Genomic DNA, 16440 nt, shown 5'->3' with positions numbered 1-16440 from the left:
TAACGACGCCTACGTGCGCTGCAGCTCTACGGCATGCGCGACTCTGTGTGTGTGTGTGTGTGTGTATGTGTGTGTGTGTGTGTATGTGTGTGTGTGTGGGGAGGGGGGTCGGCTACTGCGTCTCCCCGACTGCGGGCCTCTCCTTCTCTCGCTTTTCCCTTGCCTTTTAGCTGGTCGAGCGGCGTAGAGGCGAGGCGGGGGCGAGAGAGGAAGAAGAGAGGAAAGAAAACAAGGCTGGTCACCACGCTGCAACCTTCACCCCCTCCCTCATTACCATCGCCTTCTTTTCTCTCGCTCACGCGCCCTCAACGTCTTCGTGTTTTCCACAGCCTCAACGTTTCCCCTTTTCATTGATGGAAATTTCCTAAAGACGCTCCCCCCTCCAACGCGCACACACTCCCCCCTCCAACGCGCACACACTCCCCCCTCCAACGCGCACACACTCCCCCCTCCAACGCGCACACGCTCCCCCCTCCAACGCGCACACACAGCCACACACAGACCCGCATACGTACATGCGTCCCGCTGTGCGTTCCGGTCGAGGCAGCTCAAACAGTGGGGATAGTGGATTGGGGAGAGCAAAAAGTGCGAGCGAGCAGTCAGACCAGTGAAAGGTGCGGATCGCGATAGCGGTGGTGGTGGCTGGAACGCGGCGCCCAGAAGAGTGGGTGGCTCTGGTGGACGGGGGGGGGGGAATGACAGTATTTGCCTGTAGGTGTTTCAGACCTGAAGGGACATGTGGACGCCTCTACACACAGAGTCCCACCGCGCTCCCCCCCTTCCTACTCTCCCTTCGCTATGTGTGTTTTCTCTGTCGCCTTTTGCTGTACGACACACATGGCAAACTCCGTAGAGCCATACGAGGGCACAACTCAAGCTGAGCGAGAGTTGGCCAAAGAAGAGAGCAAGACTGGGAGAGGGAGAGGGGGGGGAGGAGGAGGCAGCAATGTGGAACTGGTAGCCACAGAGCACGATGAAGAGGAAGCCGTGGAGGAAGGTGAGGGCATCATAAACTCGAATACATGCACACAGGCAGCAAACGGAAAGACAGCACAAAGCCACGCAAACATAAGCACATGAAGGCAACGCGAGAACAAGCACGAGACGGAAGAGCGCTAGAGAAGGTTTGTGCTCAGAGAGCGAGAGCGAGCAAGAGAGGCGGCGGCACCCCTCTGCGACACGTAAAGGCTACAAACCCACGCCAGTGACGACTCAAAAGACTCAAACGAGAGAGAGGGGGGAGGGGCAGAAGGGGGGGGCTGCGTACGAATTGCTCTATGGTGAAAGCAGGGGAGGGAGAGGGAGGGAGAGGGAGATGAGGAGGATGAGAACGGTGATGATAGCGAGAAACAAACGTAAAAGCTGAGGGAAAAAATGGTGAAAAGATGATGATGGCGGAGCCGCCAGTGTAGAAGCAAAGACGCCACCACCACCACCATCGCCATCATCGCCACCGAAGAAACACAGCGAGGGAGACAGCGAGGCAGTGGTAAACGTCGTCTTGAAGCCAGCAAAGGCGACCAACATGGTCTCCAACTAAAAGGGGAGGGGGAGGGGGCGATAAACACGGCGCTACGTGTGGAGCGAGAGAGGAAAAAGGTGGGGAGGGGGGTGGGGGGGGGGGAGGACGGGGTGAGGGGTGAAGAGACCCGCAGACCCATACGCCCACCTGCAGGCTCCCATCCAAGCACAGAGAGGGAGAGAGGACACCTAAAGCAGGAAAATATGTACGCACAGAGACACGGCAGCACCCACCGTGCGCGTGGGTGGAGGATCCTGTGCTCACTTGACATCCTCCTCTCTGTCCCAGGGATGAGCAGCACTTGATGTGGTCAGCCTCATCTCACCCACGCATTCGCCTTCCCGTTTGGTCCAGAGTGAATAAATATACGTCTATCTTGGGGGGATGGGGGATGTCAGTTTTACGACGAGCAGCCGATCAAGAGAAATGGGGAAAGGAGGCCCGTGGGTGTGCGAGCGTGTGCATCCGCAGGGAACTCGATGCGTCTCTGAATACACACCAATCCGGTCAGGAGCGCCACCATCCGACCCCATAACCACAGCCCCCTTCACCTCACCAGGCGACGGCAGCAGGGAGCAGACAAGTACACAAGCGAAGACGAGAAAGCCGAGGGCCCAAACAGAGAAAAACACTTCCGCCAAAAAAACGAGCACGACTCCCGACACAGCAAAGGGCACATATACAAAGCGCGGCACCATCAGCCCTAAAACACCGAACACTAACATGAGGAGCGACGGCCATTGACTGCTGCCCTCCTACCACGACCTCCGAGCCAAACGCACTCCACAGCGACAATGACAAGTAAAATATAAAAAGATAAACGAAGAAACGACTCACCACACATCAGCTGCGACACACAAGAGGAAGGGGGTAAGACGCGGCGACCGCGGCGCAGGCGGAAGCAGGAGACGCCGGTCATAGCCATCACACGAGACAGAGGAACATAAGAGAACACGGCGTCGCTGCCTTGGCAGGTATCCCATCACCGGCTCGCACTGACTTCCTCACCAGCGTCGCGCATATGCGGGCCGTACGAGGTCGCTACGTGATTCGGATATCAATCGGGGCGTGAATGTCCAAGCCGTGCGCCTGCTGCGTGCAGGCGTGCGAGCGATCCTCCTCCTCCCAGGCCTGCTTGCGCTTCTGATGTGCCGACCACAGCGATGGTGCCGATAGCAGTAGGGCATCACCTTCTGCCGGATGGAGCATCGCAGTGGACGCGTGCCGGGGCGCGAAACCGAGGGCACACTGGGCTGAGTTGTATGCGTTTGCCACCACCAACAGCAGCCGCCAGTATGGCCCGCTCTCGGAAGAGGGAGTCAGCGTCGCTGCGACAGTGGCACTCCTTTCACCGCTCCCAGCGGTCGCTGCTGAGGTCGGCGTCGTTATCTCCGTCACCACACTCCTGCTCGGAGTTCTATGCGACAGCTCAGCTGGTTGGCGCGTCGGCACGCGATCACTGTCAGAATCGCACGAGAGAGTGGTTACAGCGCCAGTCATGGCTTTTTTCGATGAGCGTAGCAGCGTGGACGACTGTCGGCGCGTCTGCAGCAACGCCGCGCGCGTGGCCGCCTTGTCTGTCGACGAGAGACTTGCCAAGACGCAAGATGGCGGAAAAGTCTGAAGGTTCTGGTGTTCTTGTGGCTGCTGCGGAATGAGGGTGGCGCTACGCTCAGCATGTATTGGCGAGGATTCCGGGATGGACGTCGGCGTGGCGGCTCCATCCACCGCTGCCGTAGCACCTTGAGAGTTCGGGTAGAAGTAGTAGTACACGCCCTGAGACCCGCCAGAGACCACAGAGGATCGGTGCTGACGGCGGATGTGTTCCTCAACGTCGGCGAGGCCATCTCGTCGCCAGTCTTCGATTGATTTGATGCGCGTTGCAATCAGCGCCTCCGCCGCAGTCGCAAGAGCGGCAGCCGCTGTGCCGTCGCTGTGTTGAGCGGCCACAGACACGTCCGTGGCCGCTTCAGATAGGCGATCGACAATGAGGGAAGAGGGGTCCTTTACATCAGTTGGCTTTGTGCTCGCCTCAATAGGCGATGCAGCCTTCAGAATCGGGCTACCGTTGCTACACGAACACTGCGCCGGAACGCGGAGCTTCAGCTGCACCAGCTCAGCATCGCCGCTCATCAGCGCAGGAGTAGCAGCCATGAGAGGCACCACTTGCGCGTCTGGGTCAGGCAGCGACCTCCACGGAGCTGCGTCGACCCTTTCCACGGCGTACATAGCCTGTACATAAGAAGTGATCGTGAGCGGCGCCTCGCCCGCTTTGTCAGCAGCCGTGCTGCAGATCGCACCGTCACTCAGCGCTCGCGAGGTCGGCCGGCGCCGAAGCGCGCAAGCAACATCGTTGTCTTGACCAGATACTGATGCCACGTCCGCATCGCTACCACCTCCGCCTCCACCGCTGATGGTCGATTCGGTTCTCGGTGTTAGCTGGTGTATGTAGACGACATTATAGTAGCTGCGTACCGCGGCCAGGGCGAACGGCGACGACGTCTCGTGTTTCCGCAACGTACATCCGTCTTCCTCGGCGTGCGGCGTTGTGATGTTCGATGCCGCCGCAGAGGCAGCGCCGGTTCTGCTGTCCCGCACAACGCGAAGTGCATCCAGAGCCCGGCGTTCAACCTGGAGCGACAGCGGTGATGTGGCCACGGGCGCGCGTGCCGACAGCGGCACCGCCCCTCCTGCTGTTATCACCGGCGATGCGAGGCCGCCATCCTCTCTCTCCTTCGCGTCAGAGAAGGTGCTGTACGACAGAGCGCCATCGTCGTCCATGTCCTTCGACGCCTCGGCCGCGATCATGCAGCGGTGGTACTGAGTAGTGATGGCGGCGTTGCTAAGGTCATACAGCGGGGCACCACGGCCCCAGTGCTGCAGTGCGCGTAGCTGACCGTCTTCCTCGCAGTCGTCGTTCCGACCGGCAGCGACGGTGTCCGAAGTTTCGCTTGTGAAGGCAGACTGTAGAAACTGCTGGTTGTGCGGGGGCCGTTTGGCGAGTATGCGCAGGAAGTTCGCCTCCGCCGCGGCACAGAGTGTCATGACAGCGGCGTCGCTCTGCCGCAGGTGCGCAAGAGTGCACCCGCTGGCGTCCTCTTCAGTGCTGTTCTCCACCTCCTTTATGATGCGCTCTGAACTCTTCTCTCTTCTCATCGAGGTGCTGCTGTCTTCCCCAACCCCCAGCGTCGGCGGCCGTTGATTTCGGTGCTGCTTCTCCTTCGTGTTGCTGCTGCTGCCCAGCGAACTCGATGGACTTCTATCTTTTGGAGGTGTTTGGGGGCCCGACGATGTAGCGCACCCCGGTGTCGCAGGGCTGCTCCCGGACTCACCACCGGAAGTTTGCTGGGAGACTCTTTGCGGACGCAGAGCCTTCGCTACGAGTTTGCCAACATGTGGGCTCGACTCGCATCGTGGTGGTTGCTTGGCGAAGCAGTGCTGTTGCTCCGCGGAGTTGGCGTCAAGGTCTTCCACCTCCTTCATCGCCGCCTGCGTGATGGCGAGGATAGCCGCGCCAAGGGTGCGAATGCGGCTGCAAAGTGCATCTCGCAGGGAAGTTGGATTCGTGTTGTAAGCGCTGCTGGGGCGCCGCTCGCCTTGCGCCAGGAATGGTGCCGACATGAATAAGCTGCTGTCGCAGAGAGGGGGGGGGGGAGAAAGAGGAAGGGGGGGCGTTCAGCTTAGCGAGCTCAACGATGAGAAGAAGAGGGTGTAGGCGGACAGGAGAGCGAGAGGGGAGGGCCACCCCAACGACCACACCAGACGGGTCCAACACCGCTGCCGAATTTTCTTCTTTGGCTTCCGCCTTTGCCAAATGCGTAGGAGACACGCGTGAGAGGTGAGAGAGGCGACGCGACAGGTGCAGGTGCGCCAACTACGCCGATGGTCGCCAGCACTTCACACGCTGCCGTGCACCAGCGCACAGGTGCAGGTGCGCCGCGGGGCCGTCTTGACTGGGCCCCCCAAAAAAAAACGGGAGAAAGACGAGAAGAGGTGAAGCGCACGTCCAACACGGGTGCCGCAACACACACACACACCGCCTCTGCATAAAAGAGCAAAATGACTGCGCGCGCTCTCTCTCGGTGTGGGTGTGGCGGCTTCGCTTGCTGCGGCGCTGGTTCGCTCCCCGTGCTTCAGAAGGGGAAAGCGGACACTCAACGCGGGCGGCTATCAAGAGAACTACGCAGCACGTGGTGGGAGAGGTGAGTCGGCACGAAACACATCAAACAAGAGGAAAGGATGGAGGGATTCATCGGAGAGAAGGGGAGGGAGGCATGGGCGGCTGGCAGCGTCATGGTGAACGGCGGATATACCGTTATCTGCACGTGTCCACTATACCGAGCCGTGACAGTCTTCACTATCGTCAGTGTTACTGACGATAGTGGAGAGGAGAGGGAGAAGAGACCGCAAGAAGCGCGATCAGGGCTTTGCGCACTGTTCACTCACCGCGTTCATCCTCGCATGGCATTGTCTTCTTGACGCAGCTCCCCCATCTTTAGACTGTACTGTGTGTGGGCTGAGGGAAGAAAGAGCGAGCGAGCGAGCGAGTAGGTTTACAATCTGTGCTCTTGTCTGATCCGTAGAAGTGGCTCATAGTGAGTGCCTTACCTCCTTTCTGGGTTTCCTCGTGTACTTCACCAGCAGTCGAAGCCTTGGTGCTTGTGGTGTACCCACCGGCTAGTCCCTCCTCCACTAGCACAGCTTCTACCTTGTCACAAACACCTCTACAGTTCCTCCTCAGCAGCGACATCGCACCAGAATAGTTGGAGGCGGGCTCGCGGAAAGGACAGATTCGACTAGAGCGCGAGAAGCAAATCAGAGGCATGTTTGCTTGATCGTGAGAGAACCTTCAAAGGCTCCTCAAAGACGACACCGCCAGCATCCCCATCATCAGCCTCTTGTTTGTTCTCGCGCACACAGATGTCGGCGAATCACCTCCACCGCCTCCTTCTTCTTCGCATGGAGCGCTTCCAGGTCTAGCAGGCGTTGCAGTCGCTGAGCTCGATCCAGACTGAACGTGTCAGCGCCTCGAACTGCGCTAAGCGAAGAGACGCAGGCAGCCCCGCCCAGCTGCATGTCATCCTCATCTGCATCTTCGGTGGCGCCGTTCTTCACCACTCGCCCAGCCCGTGGTGCCGTGCAAGTCTCGTCATCATCCTCACACTCCGCGGTCGGTGGCAGTTGGCGTTTCTGCGAGACCTCGCGCGCGTAGGCCAGCGCGCGCTCGCGGCGTTGTCGTGCTTGTTTAGTCTGTCTCCGAGACGCAGCCGCTACCGCGAAGGGGGCAACAGCTGGCGATGCCCGGGGAGGTGCTGGCGACGGCGATGGCACCGCTTTCGGGCTCTTGGAGTTGGTGCTCTCCTCTTCTGAGCAGGACAGGGGGAGCACGTCGCTGTTGACGACAGCAGCCGGCAGCTGTGACAGTGGGGTGGACGCCCGTGGCGGCTTCGACTTCACGTGCCGTGGAGGGGTTCCTTGTGGTGGCGGGGCTGAACGAGTGGCTCTTCTCCGCGTCTGCCTATGACGCTCAATAGGCTCTGCAGAAGCCGAGCGTGACGTTAACGTGCAAGTAGTCGTGGTAGTTGTAGTCGTTGCACTTGTGTCTGATGAGGACGATCGCGCTGATGAAAGGCCTCGCTTTCTGCCAGCATCTGCAGAGGGGGAGACCGGGGTGGTGGTGATGGTGCCGGGGTCGCCCTTGTCCTCGCACGCGCGCGAGCCCACACCTGCAAGTGAGGCACGCGCCACCTCCATCGCCCGCTTAGCGTACGCTTTGGCTCTTTCGCGTTTCTCTCGCGCAGCCCGCTGCTCATCCGTGTCGCTGGGCCCCAACCCGCCAAACTTTCGCGCTGCCACGTCTGCCATAAGCGCCTTGTACGCCTTGAGTGAATGCGGTTTGTGAGTCACTGACTTGTTGCCATCCGAAGTGCTACGCGACGCCGCTGCCGCCGCGTACCGACCTGCATTTAAACTCGTTGCCGGTGGTGACAAAGCTTTCACCAGCTGGGAGTGCTGTGGGTGGCCTGGAGATGCAGCAGTAACCGTCAGCGCCGGTCGATGGTGCTTCATCGGCGGCCCAAAGAGGTGATTTGGCTGTGGTACGGAGAACAGCTCACCTCGGTCTGGCCTAGTAGAAAGCGGCGGCGGTGTCAACGAGACCGCAGCTGCCTTGGCGGGGCTCTGTATGTGCGGCGACGCCATTGATGGGCCCAGCGAAGACAACGCCGTAGACGAACGCCGTCGAAGGCCTGTGCCGTGTTGAAGGGGCAACCACGACGGGTTGATCGTTTCGGCGATGCCGTTCCCCGGCGCAGCAAAGAACCTGGCAGCTATGGCGGCGGCAGCGGATGGAGCAAGAATGCACTTCACCGCCACCCTCTCCTCAGGAGCCGCTGGCGTGGGAGAACGAGATGTACGAGAACCGCGATGCAGCCCAGGGGTTGGGGAGGACGTGGGCGTGTTCTCCTGCGGAAGCAACGGCAAGGGAAGGCGGGTCTGTTCACTCGGGGCCACGATGCGAATCCGCTCTGGCGTCTTTGCGATGTGTTTTCCGGCTGCAACTACTGTCTGCGCTGGGGGTGCGGAGAAGACGGCCGCGGTACCCATCGCTTCAGGAGGTGTCCTTTTCCGTGAAGGAGGGAGCGGTGCTAATATGCCTGGCTTGGGCTGCACTGTGGAGGCAGCGTCGTCCGCCCTTGCCAGCGCGCCAGCTACGCCGAGGTGTGCGTTGGCCCCACCCTTGCCGACCACCTCCGTGCGATTCGCAAAGCGTTTCTGAAATGCTGACAAAGGGCCAGGCGCCAACGCGGCGCCACCACTGCTGGCCGCTGACAGCGACGCCTGTGTCGACGACGCTGGCAGTGGCGGTGGTGGGCCCCACACCGCCAGGTCATGTCTTTTCCCCTGTCGCGGTGGCATTACGGAAGGCACGGAGGGGAAGGGAATTTCGGTAATGAGGGAAGAGGAAGCGAAATACCGTGAGGAGCGATGCTGTGGCACATGACTGTGAGGCCGTGCCAGCACGTCTGTCTCCCGGATTGCCTCTGGAAGCTACACAAGAAGCCGTGCGCACGCAACAGCTGAGGTTGTCGGAAAGGAAGAGGGGGGGACGAGAGCTGCCCGTCAAGGTGACTGTGGTGAGACGCACAAACGACACGGAGAGAGAGAGAGAGCAACGCGGAGTCGGCATGAAGGGGCGATAGAGACGGGAAGAGCCGAACGTGGTTCCTACCATTGCCACCGTCATGGACGGCGTGAAGGCATCACGTGCCCGTTGCGTGGCGGTGCAGAGGATGTATGGGGAGAGGGGGGGTGGGTGGGGGGGGGGCCTATGGCCTGATGCGCGCTTGTCGAGAACGTGTCTACTGGAGAGAGCAGGGAAGAGGCGCATGCGCGGTGAGCAGTAGTTCTGCATGAGGTGAACAGCCCAGTTATGGGTGGTGGCCCCAGAAGTCACCGCTGTCTGGGGTTAGTGACACTCGAGTCCGCCCTCATCACTCCTACCCACTTTTCGCCCCTCACCAAGTCACACGGCGCGTCTGCTCGTGGCTTGTGTTGCTGCATCCTAACGGGGACACACACACACACATATACGCACAGAGCGACAGATGCACAAATGGAGAGAGGCGGAGAAGAGCCGCCCCGCGATGGAGTACGCGGCCGGCGCTATTCGTGCAACTTCAGTCATTCATCCAACAAGAAGAGTGAGGTGCGTGTGCGTGCACTTTGGTAGAGGAGGGAGAAGAGTGCAGCACGAGCATGTACGTCGAGTCGATTTCGGTGTCGTGCAGGCACCATCAAGTGCCTTCACAGGACACCACCCAGCACGTTCTCAGAGATGTAAAACAGAGACACGGTAACGCGCGTGGCGACGCGATGCACAACCGCTCCGAGCAGTCCCCCGTCCTCAGCCTACATGTTCTGGATGAGACACATCTTCATGGCCGACTCCAGCCGCGCCACACTGCGCGTCTGCTCTACATTTTGCAGCTCAAGACGCCGCACCTGCGCGTCACGGGAGCGGATGTCGCCACCCCAGCTGCGCTCGCCAGCCTTGAGCATCTCCCGGCACTCGTGAAAGGCCCTATCGGACATCTGCTGGCAACTGCGCTGCGTTGCGAGAAGAGTGCTGCGGATGGACGTGGCGTACCACCAGTACGTGAAGGCGCAGAGCACGCCGGTGCCGACGGTCGCGCCGAGTGTCGGGTACCGTTTCAGAGGCTTTACCATCGTCTCCATGAGAAGGCTGTTCATGAGTGGCGGTGATACGATCGGGTGAGTGTGGTAGAGGTGGTGGCGGCGGAGGGAGACGCGTCTTTAGAGATTGTGATGTGGGCGGTGGTGGAGGGCCTTTCCCTAGTACTGATTGTGGGAGGAGGGTATGTGGGAGAGGAAACCGGGAGGACACAACAGAATGAAGTCATGTAGACGTGTCCACCAACATGGGGTGGGATGGGGAGAGCGGAGAGGGCAAGTGCGTCGCTGAGTAGAGCTCGAGGGGATGGGGAAAGAGAGGAGGGAGGGAGTGACCACCCACACCACCAGAGCCACTTGCACAAACTCTTTGCCGCAGATTTGTGCACGAGAGGAGGCACTGAGCAATTCGCGCCTTTGTAGGATCGGCAGAGGAAATTTGCCGTGCCGTTTTTCAGGTAGAGAGGCGAACCTCCGCCTCCCCCCCCCCCCCCCCGCCCCGCTATTCACTGCCGCCGCCGCCGCCGCCCCAATCCTCCGTTACGCACGACTGAGAGCCGCATTCCTCTTCTTCACGCCAACAGGGAAGAGTGGAGGGCGGGGGGGGGGGGGGGGGAAGCGGCGATGGAGGGGAGAGAGAGAGAAAAGAAGCGCGCAAGAGGCCTCCACAAGGGGAGTGTAGGGGATGAACAGGACTGGAGAAACGTCCTTATCAGTGCAACCACGAGCGAAAGACAACGACACAGGGACCTACAGTAAGATGATACCACCATCATCATCGACAGAGCTGATGACTCAGCCAACAACGACAACGCATACACACACACACACACGTACGGCTACATGCTCGCGGAGACGCCGCTCACACGAAGGAGAGAGACAGAGAGGAGAGGGGGAGAGGTAGAGGAGCGGTGGCATGATGTGGCTAACGTGCAACCGTGAAAGAAGATACGACAAGATGTCATGGAGTCGATGACTGTGGCGACCGCTGGCATGCGCGTATGCATACACCAGTACACAAGGACATCGCCAGTTTTGAACGTGCTGCCACGCTATTCTTTTCAACTTTTTACTAGTCCAATACCAAGCAGCCAACAGGTACTCATCGACTCCAGCCAACCACCCTGTGCTCTCGCCCAGCTGCCCACTCAGAAGAGCTTGATCTTGCGAGCCTTGCGCTGCTTGACGGGTCCCTTGCGCTTCGCCGAACCGTCGCTGGTACTGCTTGTCATGGCCGACGTCGCGAGCACCTCAACACCGTCCCAGCCCTCCTCGGACTTGTCCTGCAGCTCTGGAGGACCGGCCTCGTACTTACGAAAAAGATATTCGATAGTGTACTTCCACCGCTCCTCCGTGTAGCTCTGCTTCTCCAACAACTTCTTGTAAGCGTGCGGGGTCTTGGGGATCTCTTCATGGATGCTGTGGTTCACCACTGGCAGCCCCAGCAGTTTGTATGCTTCCTTCGTCGCGTAGATGGCGTACCGTTGCGGCAGCAGCTCCTCACGCGCAAAGTTGCGGTCCACGTACACGGTCTCGTACTGCCGTCCAAACCAAGCAAGCCGCTCCTCGTCCCAGAGGTTGACTAAAAAAATAAGCGGAATCATTATGGTCGGAATCTCGTGGGCCTCCCCAATCTCGAGCAGTGGGCGGTGCTTGATGTGATCGGGATAGGGAGTGACGGTGTAGCGCAGGTCATACTCTCCCCCACGGTGCGGGCTCATTGGGTAGCGAGTCTCATTCTCCTTCATGCGTAGCGCGTAGGTGGACAGCGCCATGCGCTTCCAATACGGCGTCCGGGCGAGACGGTCGCTGTACCCTATGGACACGCCGTATGAGCCGCCAACCTCGCCCCCGGGTGGTGGCGGCATGGTGACCTTGACGTCGTGACGTGGCGGTGGCACCCACGGTGCCACCAATATGCAGGCGGAGCGTCGCATGACGGGGGCCAATGGTGAAACGAAGAGGCAGGTGAAAGGAAAGCAAAAGTGAAGCGGCAAGGTGGGGGGAGGGGGGGCGGGGGGCGGAGCACCTTTGGCAGCTGCTGCGGACCCACGGGTGTCTATGCGTGTGTTTGTCAGCGTTACAATGCCTGCAGCCCGTGACGGAGGGGATGCACTTCACGTCTCAGGCCACCGATACGCAGAGGCACAAGCGCAGTGGCCCGCTGAGAGAGGCGGTATGGGGTTGGGGGGGGGGGGGGGAGTGCAACAGTCGTGGAGGAGGAAGAGGGACAGTTCTGAAGACGCATCAGTGTTTCACGAACCGTGAATTCAGCAGTAATGATGATCTGAGGGAGAGCGACGACGGGGAGCTGCGTACAGCCGTGCACAGGATACGTGTCTATGCACAGGCCGGTGGTGGGGCGCTACATCTCCGCGGTCTATCACTCCAGGTGCAACGCTAGCCTGAGAGACCTCGATCGCGATGCACAAATCGATGTATCCAAGTCCACCTGCACGTCTGCAGCCGACGTTGAGGTGCGACGAAGTTCGCACGCGTGATGCACCGATGCGTGCGAACACACACACACACACACACGTATGGAGGGGTGCACGATCTTCTCTTTGCGTATTCGATTTTTTTTTTGGGGGGGGGGGAGCAAAGTCATGTGGGACACCACTGCCACACTGCAAGCGGAAATGACAAGACGCGAACAGCCCGAGAACGAGAGCGACAGAGCGGCAACGCGGGTCACGAGAGAGTCGAAGAGACGCTACAGTACCGCGTGTATTGGTCTGTGTGATTGCTGTGCGCGCACGCGGGATGCTGTGCGTATGTGCGTGAGCGTAAAAATCCCCAGCTCAACAAGGAGAGAGGGGAAGAGGAAGCGGCTCGGGGTTGGACGTGATACACATACGACGCAACTTACCTCTGACTAGCAGCCTGTCCTCTCTCTTTTCAGAAGTAGACGTCCCCTAGTCACCCAACCACCTCCCCCCCCCCCCGCGTGATGTGCCTCGTCGCCTTCGTTCAGCTCCTTTGCGTTTGCCTCTTCGCTTGCGCTTACGAAAAGAGAAGGCGAGACCAGCAAAATAGACTCTGACGCACAGAGAGGACGAGGAGGGGACCCACTGCAGAGCAACATCAGCGCACACGTACACTCCACCAACACACGATGCGCCGAAAGAGGGAGAGGCAAGCCACAGAGCGGGAGAGCAAGACCTCCACGCCACTCACCCTCGCTCTCTGCCCCGAGCAGACATTGGCTTAGAGGGCTTGCCTCAGAAGTCTTCGAATGATATGACTCCACCACGCCACCGAGGCTAATACGTATACGCAGGAGCTCGCGCTGTGATGCACATGCGCGTTCGTGTCGAGCCTTTGAATTCATCATCCCCTCTGAAATACCCCCACGCATGCCCTTTATCTGAGCATTCGCTAGCCGCTCAGCTGCAGGGAGTTCGCCAACACCTCAGACAACTCCGGGTGCCTCCACAGTGCCAAGCGCAGCGCGATCGACGAGTACCACTCCTCAAACCACGCCTTGGCCATCAGCGCCATAAGCTGAAGCTTGGGCAAGTCCTCGCGAGAGGTCTTGAGGGAGTAGCGCAGCATGCACATCGGCCGGTTCGCCGCCTCGCCGAGCTCACGGTTGATGGCCTTGGTGGCCATGATGCTGCGCAACACGAGGGCGTACTCCTTCGGCAGCGCTGCGACGATATTGTTCAGCTCCGCCATGCGGTGCTTAGCTGTCTCCCGCATTAACACCAACGCGTCCGAACTCCTCAGCCGGTTACTGGCGCTGTTCGCTGAGTAGTCGTACGGGTGCTGCAGAAAGCAGGAGGCGAACAGCCCGTAGTCGTCGCAGTGGTAACGGTGTGCGATTTCGGTGATTTTGGGAGTGTCGTGGGTGATGGAGGCCGTCCAGATGTCGCTTATCTCGCGGCGCTGCGCCGCGTCCAGCTCCGCACACAGACCAAAGTCAAGCAGCACCACCTGGGGCTTCCCGCTCGGCAGCTTGTGTACGAGGATGTTTCCGGCGTGTGGGTCGCCGTGGAAGAAGCCAGTGCAAAAAATCTGAAAGGCGATGACATCGAAAAACGTCGTCGCGACCTCCTTCACGCTAAGGCCCTTAGACGCGATACCGGCGCGGTCGGAGATCTTCACTGCGTTCGGGATGAACTTCGACACAAGCACTCGCTTGCTGGAGTGGTTCCAAAATATTCGTGGGCACACGACCCGCTCACCCCACCCGTAGGCCTGCAGGTCCGCCGCAGCGCGGTCGCTATTGCGGCCCTCAATCCGGAAGTCGAGCTCCGCGGCAACGGTGTCGTTCAGCTTCGTGATGATCTGCCCAAAGTCATAACCAGGAAAGAAGTAGCTGGCCGCCGCAAACATGAGGGAGATGGTGCGCATGTCGCCATTAAACCGCTGAGCAACATCGAGGTACTGTACCTTGATCGCCACCTCCGTGTTCTCGTCGCGCAGACGGCCACGGTGCACCTGCGCCAGCGACGCCGCTGCGAGCGGGGTCGAGTCGACGTATGAGAAAACTTCGCTGAGAGGACGCCCCAAGTCCTTCTCCAGGACCGCTACGACCTCCGCGTAGGGGCGCTTCACCACCGCATCCTGCAGCACAGACATCACCTGGCAGTACTGGTAAGGCAGCACGTGGCCCATATTCGCGAAGATTTGACCCGCCTTCACGTACAGCCCACCGTTACTCTCCGCCAGATCGACCAGCCGCTGCGCGCACCGACGGTGCACCTCGTTCCACCGCTCCTGCCGGTCTTGCTGTGTCACGTGGAAGGTGTAGTCCCAGTAGATCAGCCCACCCGTGTAAATACAGCGCCCCACACGACCGAAGCCCTCTAGCAGGACACGCGACGGCAACAGCGCCGGCGGGATCGTTTCCTTCGGCGGCAGGACAATGGCGGCTGTGCCGGCCCCCACAACGCCCGCCGCCGCGGCACCATAGCGCATCGCTCGGCTGAGCCTAAACGACATTCCAGTAAGCCACTGCTGCTGCCCAGCGCCTCGTCGTATGTGTGTGTGTGTGTGTGTGTGTGCGTGTGCGTGTGTGGGTGGGTGGGTGCCAGTGCTGGTCAGATGGGAGCCGAGGGAGAGAGAGAGGGGGGAAAAAGTAAAAGGCAAAACACAGTGAAGTAGTCCAAGACGCCTTAGAGAACCTCGCAGACACCACTGCGGCGGCGGCTCTGCAGTGGGTACCGATGCGAGTCCCCAGGTCGCTCTGGCGCGAATACCCCCCCCCTCTCCTTCCTTTCCCAGCATGAGGAGGAGAGGGAGAGTCACGCCAAGACCATGGCGGCAGGAATAGAGCGCGTCTTTCCGGCAAGAGCACCGATGCTCGTATACCTTGTGACGGGGCGCGGGCAAGAGTGCCATGTCGCATGTCCTTCCAGCTTCCGGTCTCACCGGGTAGACACACGAAGGGGGCCGGGTGGGGGCGGGGGACGCACCCTCAGGACATGGGCACTGGAGATCACGCGAGAGAGAGAGGCGGCCGTAGGGTCGCTGGGGGTTGTCTCAGCGAGCATGGCTACTGGAAGTGACCCTGACAGGTGGAGTGAAGATCCTGCTCAGTGCAGGCAGGGAAAGTCAACCACTCCATCGTGCCCCCCGTCTCGCTGTATCGTCAATGTCCTGTGAAGATCGCGCAGCGATGAGGCGAGTAAGCAGACGAGTAAATCACCTTCCGCGGCGACCCGCGTAGTCCCGTGCTGGTGTAGGACGGAGAGGATGAGGTGAAGAGAGAAGACGAGTGCGAGATGAGGCCGCCCACATTTCCACTCCACGGCGCGCCTCCCCCCCCCCCCCCCCAAAATCGCAGCGAGATGCGGACGCCCACACACGAGGGCCGTTACATCGGGGGTGGGGTATGGAGAAGTAGGAGATAAAAGAGAGAGAGGCGTGCGGTGCTGATGACGAGGATAGTGAATGCATAGCGTGCGGTTAACTGGCGTGTCTGTGTGCCTGCGACGGGGGTAATGAAGCACAACAGCGACGCTGTGCATGACCCGTGTGCGTGTAGAGAGCAGCGGCACGGCGAAAGTCACTTCACGGTGTTTCAACAGGTGGTGGTGATGTGGGGGTGAGCGCGTGGCGAAGTGGCACCATGAGAGACCCTCGGGGAGGAAGGATAAAACACTCTTGACTCGGTCATTGCAGGGAGAGAGTGCGGGGCTCAAATTGTTTTCCCCTTTGTGCTTCCACGGGTTTATGTCTGTGCTGCGCAGTGAAGCAGCACGATGGTGAACCGGACGGCACACACAAAGCACAAAGCGCACTCTGTTAGTCCAGCACCGTTACGCTCTCCCCTGTCGCTAAGTTAGATACACCGCTGCTGGCAGGCGTCACGTCCTGCACCTCGTCGTCATCCAGCACAAGAACGCTCACCACCGCTGGTGCAGTCGTGACCACTGCGGAAGACGTGAGGCCTGTCGCTCCTGACGGACCGCCATGGCTCTCCTCTGCGTTCTTAGCGCAACTCGATTCTTCTTGCACCTGCTGCGCCGCGAGACGCGCCAAGGCTCGCTGTTCGGCCGCCTCTGCCTGTTCGAGCCCAGAGACCTCAAATACCATGGTTGACGACGACGGCGCCGCTGCTGCCTCCCCCTTGACGCCATGCGTCAGCACTACACTCCATGGCACGTTCTTGTTAGGTGAGTCGGCGGTGAGAGTGTAGCACTGGTGTTGATGAGTGACCCACTCTGCTTCGGCGGGTGAAAGCTGTAGAACTCCCAAGATGGTCGCAGCGTCTCGCC

At 60.1% G+C, this 16440-nt stretch overlaps 5 protein-coding genes across 5 annotated transcripts; all 5 read right to left on the bottom strand.

The window, feature by feature from the left end:
* Positions 1-2563: 2563 nt before the first annotated feature.
* On the bottom strand, positions 2564-5143 carry LBRM_08_0280 (hypothetical protein; the record flags this gene model as incomplete). The annotated part of the gene is made up of 1 exon (XM_001562039.2): positions 2564-5143. One exon carries the CDS (start codon positions 5141-5143, stop codon positions 2564-2566), a length of 2580 nt encoding a protein of 859 aa, XP_001562089.2.
* Positions 5144-6412: 1269 nt separating this feature from the next.
* On the bottom strand, positions 6413-8440 carry LBRM_08_0270 (conserved hypothetical protein; the record flags this gene model as incomplete). Its single annotated transcript, XM_001562038.2, has 1 exon — positions 6413-8440. One exon carries the CDS (start codon positions 8438-8440, stop codon positions 6413-6415), a length of 2028 nt encoding a protein of 675 aa, XP_001562088.1.
* A 993-nt stretch (positions 8441-9433) lies between these two features.
* Positions 9434-9775, bottom strand: LBRM_08_0260 (conserved hypothetical protein; the record flags this gene model as incomplete). Its single annotated transcript, XM_001562037.1, has 1 exon — positions 9434-9775. One exon carries the CDS (start codon positions 9773-9775, stop codon positions 9434-9436), a length of 342 nt encoding a protein of 113 aa, XP_001562087.1.
* A 1088-nt stretch (positions 9776-10863) lies between these two features.
* On the bottom strand, positions 10864-11652 carry LBRM_08_0250 (conserved hypothetical protein; the record flags this gene model as incomplete). The annotated part of the gene is made up of 1 exon (XM_001562036.1): positions 10864-11652. The coding sequence occupies one exon, from the start codon at positions 11650-11652 to the stop codon at positions 10864-10866; it is 789 nt and encodes a 262-aa protein (XP_001562086.1).
* A 1441-nt stretch (positions 11653-13093) lies between these two features.
* On the bottom strand, positions 13094-14662 carry LBRM_08_0240 (conserved hypothetical protein; the record flags this gene model as incomplete). The annotated part of the gene is made up of 1 exon (XM_001562035.2): positions 13094-14662. One exon carries the CDS (start codon positions 14660-14662, stop codon positions 13094-13096), a length of 1569 nt encoding a protein of 522 aa, XP_001562085.2.
* Between the last annotated feature and the right edge of the window lie 1778 nt (positions 14663-16440).

This window comes from Leishmania braziliensis, chromosome 8 (genome assembly GCF_000002845.2).
Source record: "Leishmania braziliensis MHOM/BR/75/M2904 complete genome, chromosome 8".
NCBI lineage: Eukaryota > Euglenozoa > Kinetoplastea > Trypanosomatida > Trypanosomatidae > Leishmania > Leishmania braziliensis.
Note: the sequence above shows the minus strand (reverse complement) of the source record. Positions and strands in the feature narration are given on the sequence as shown.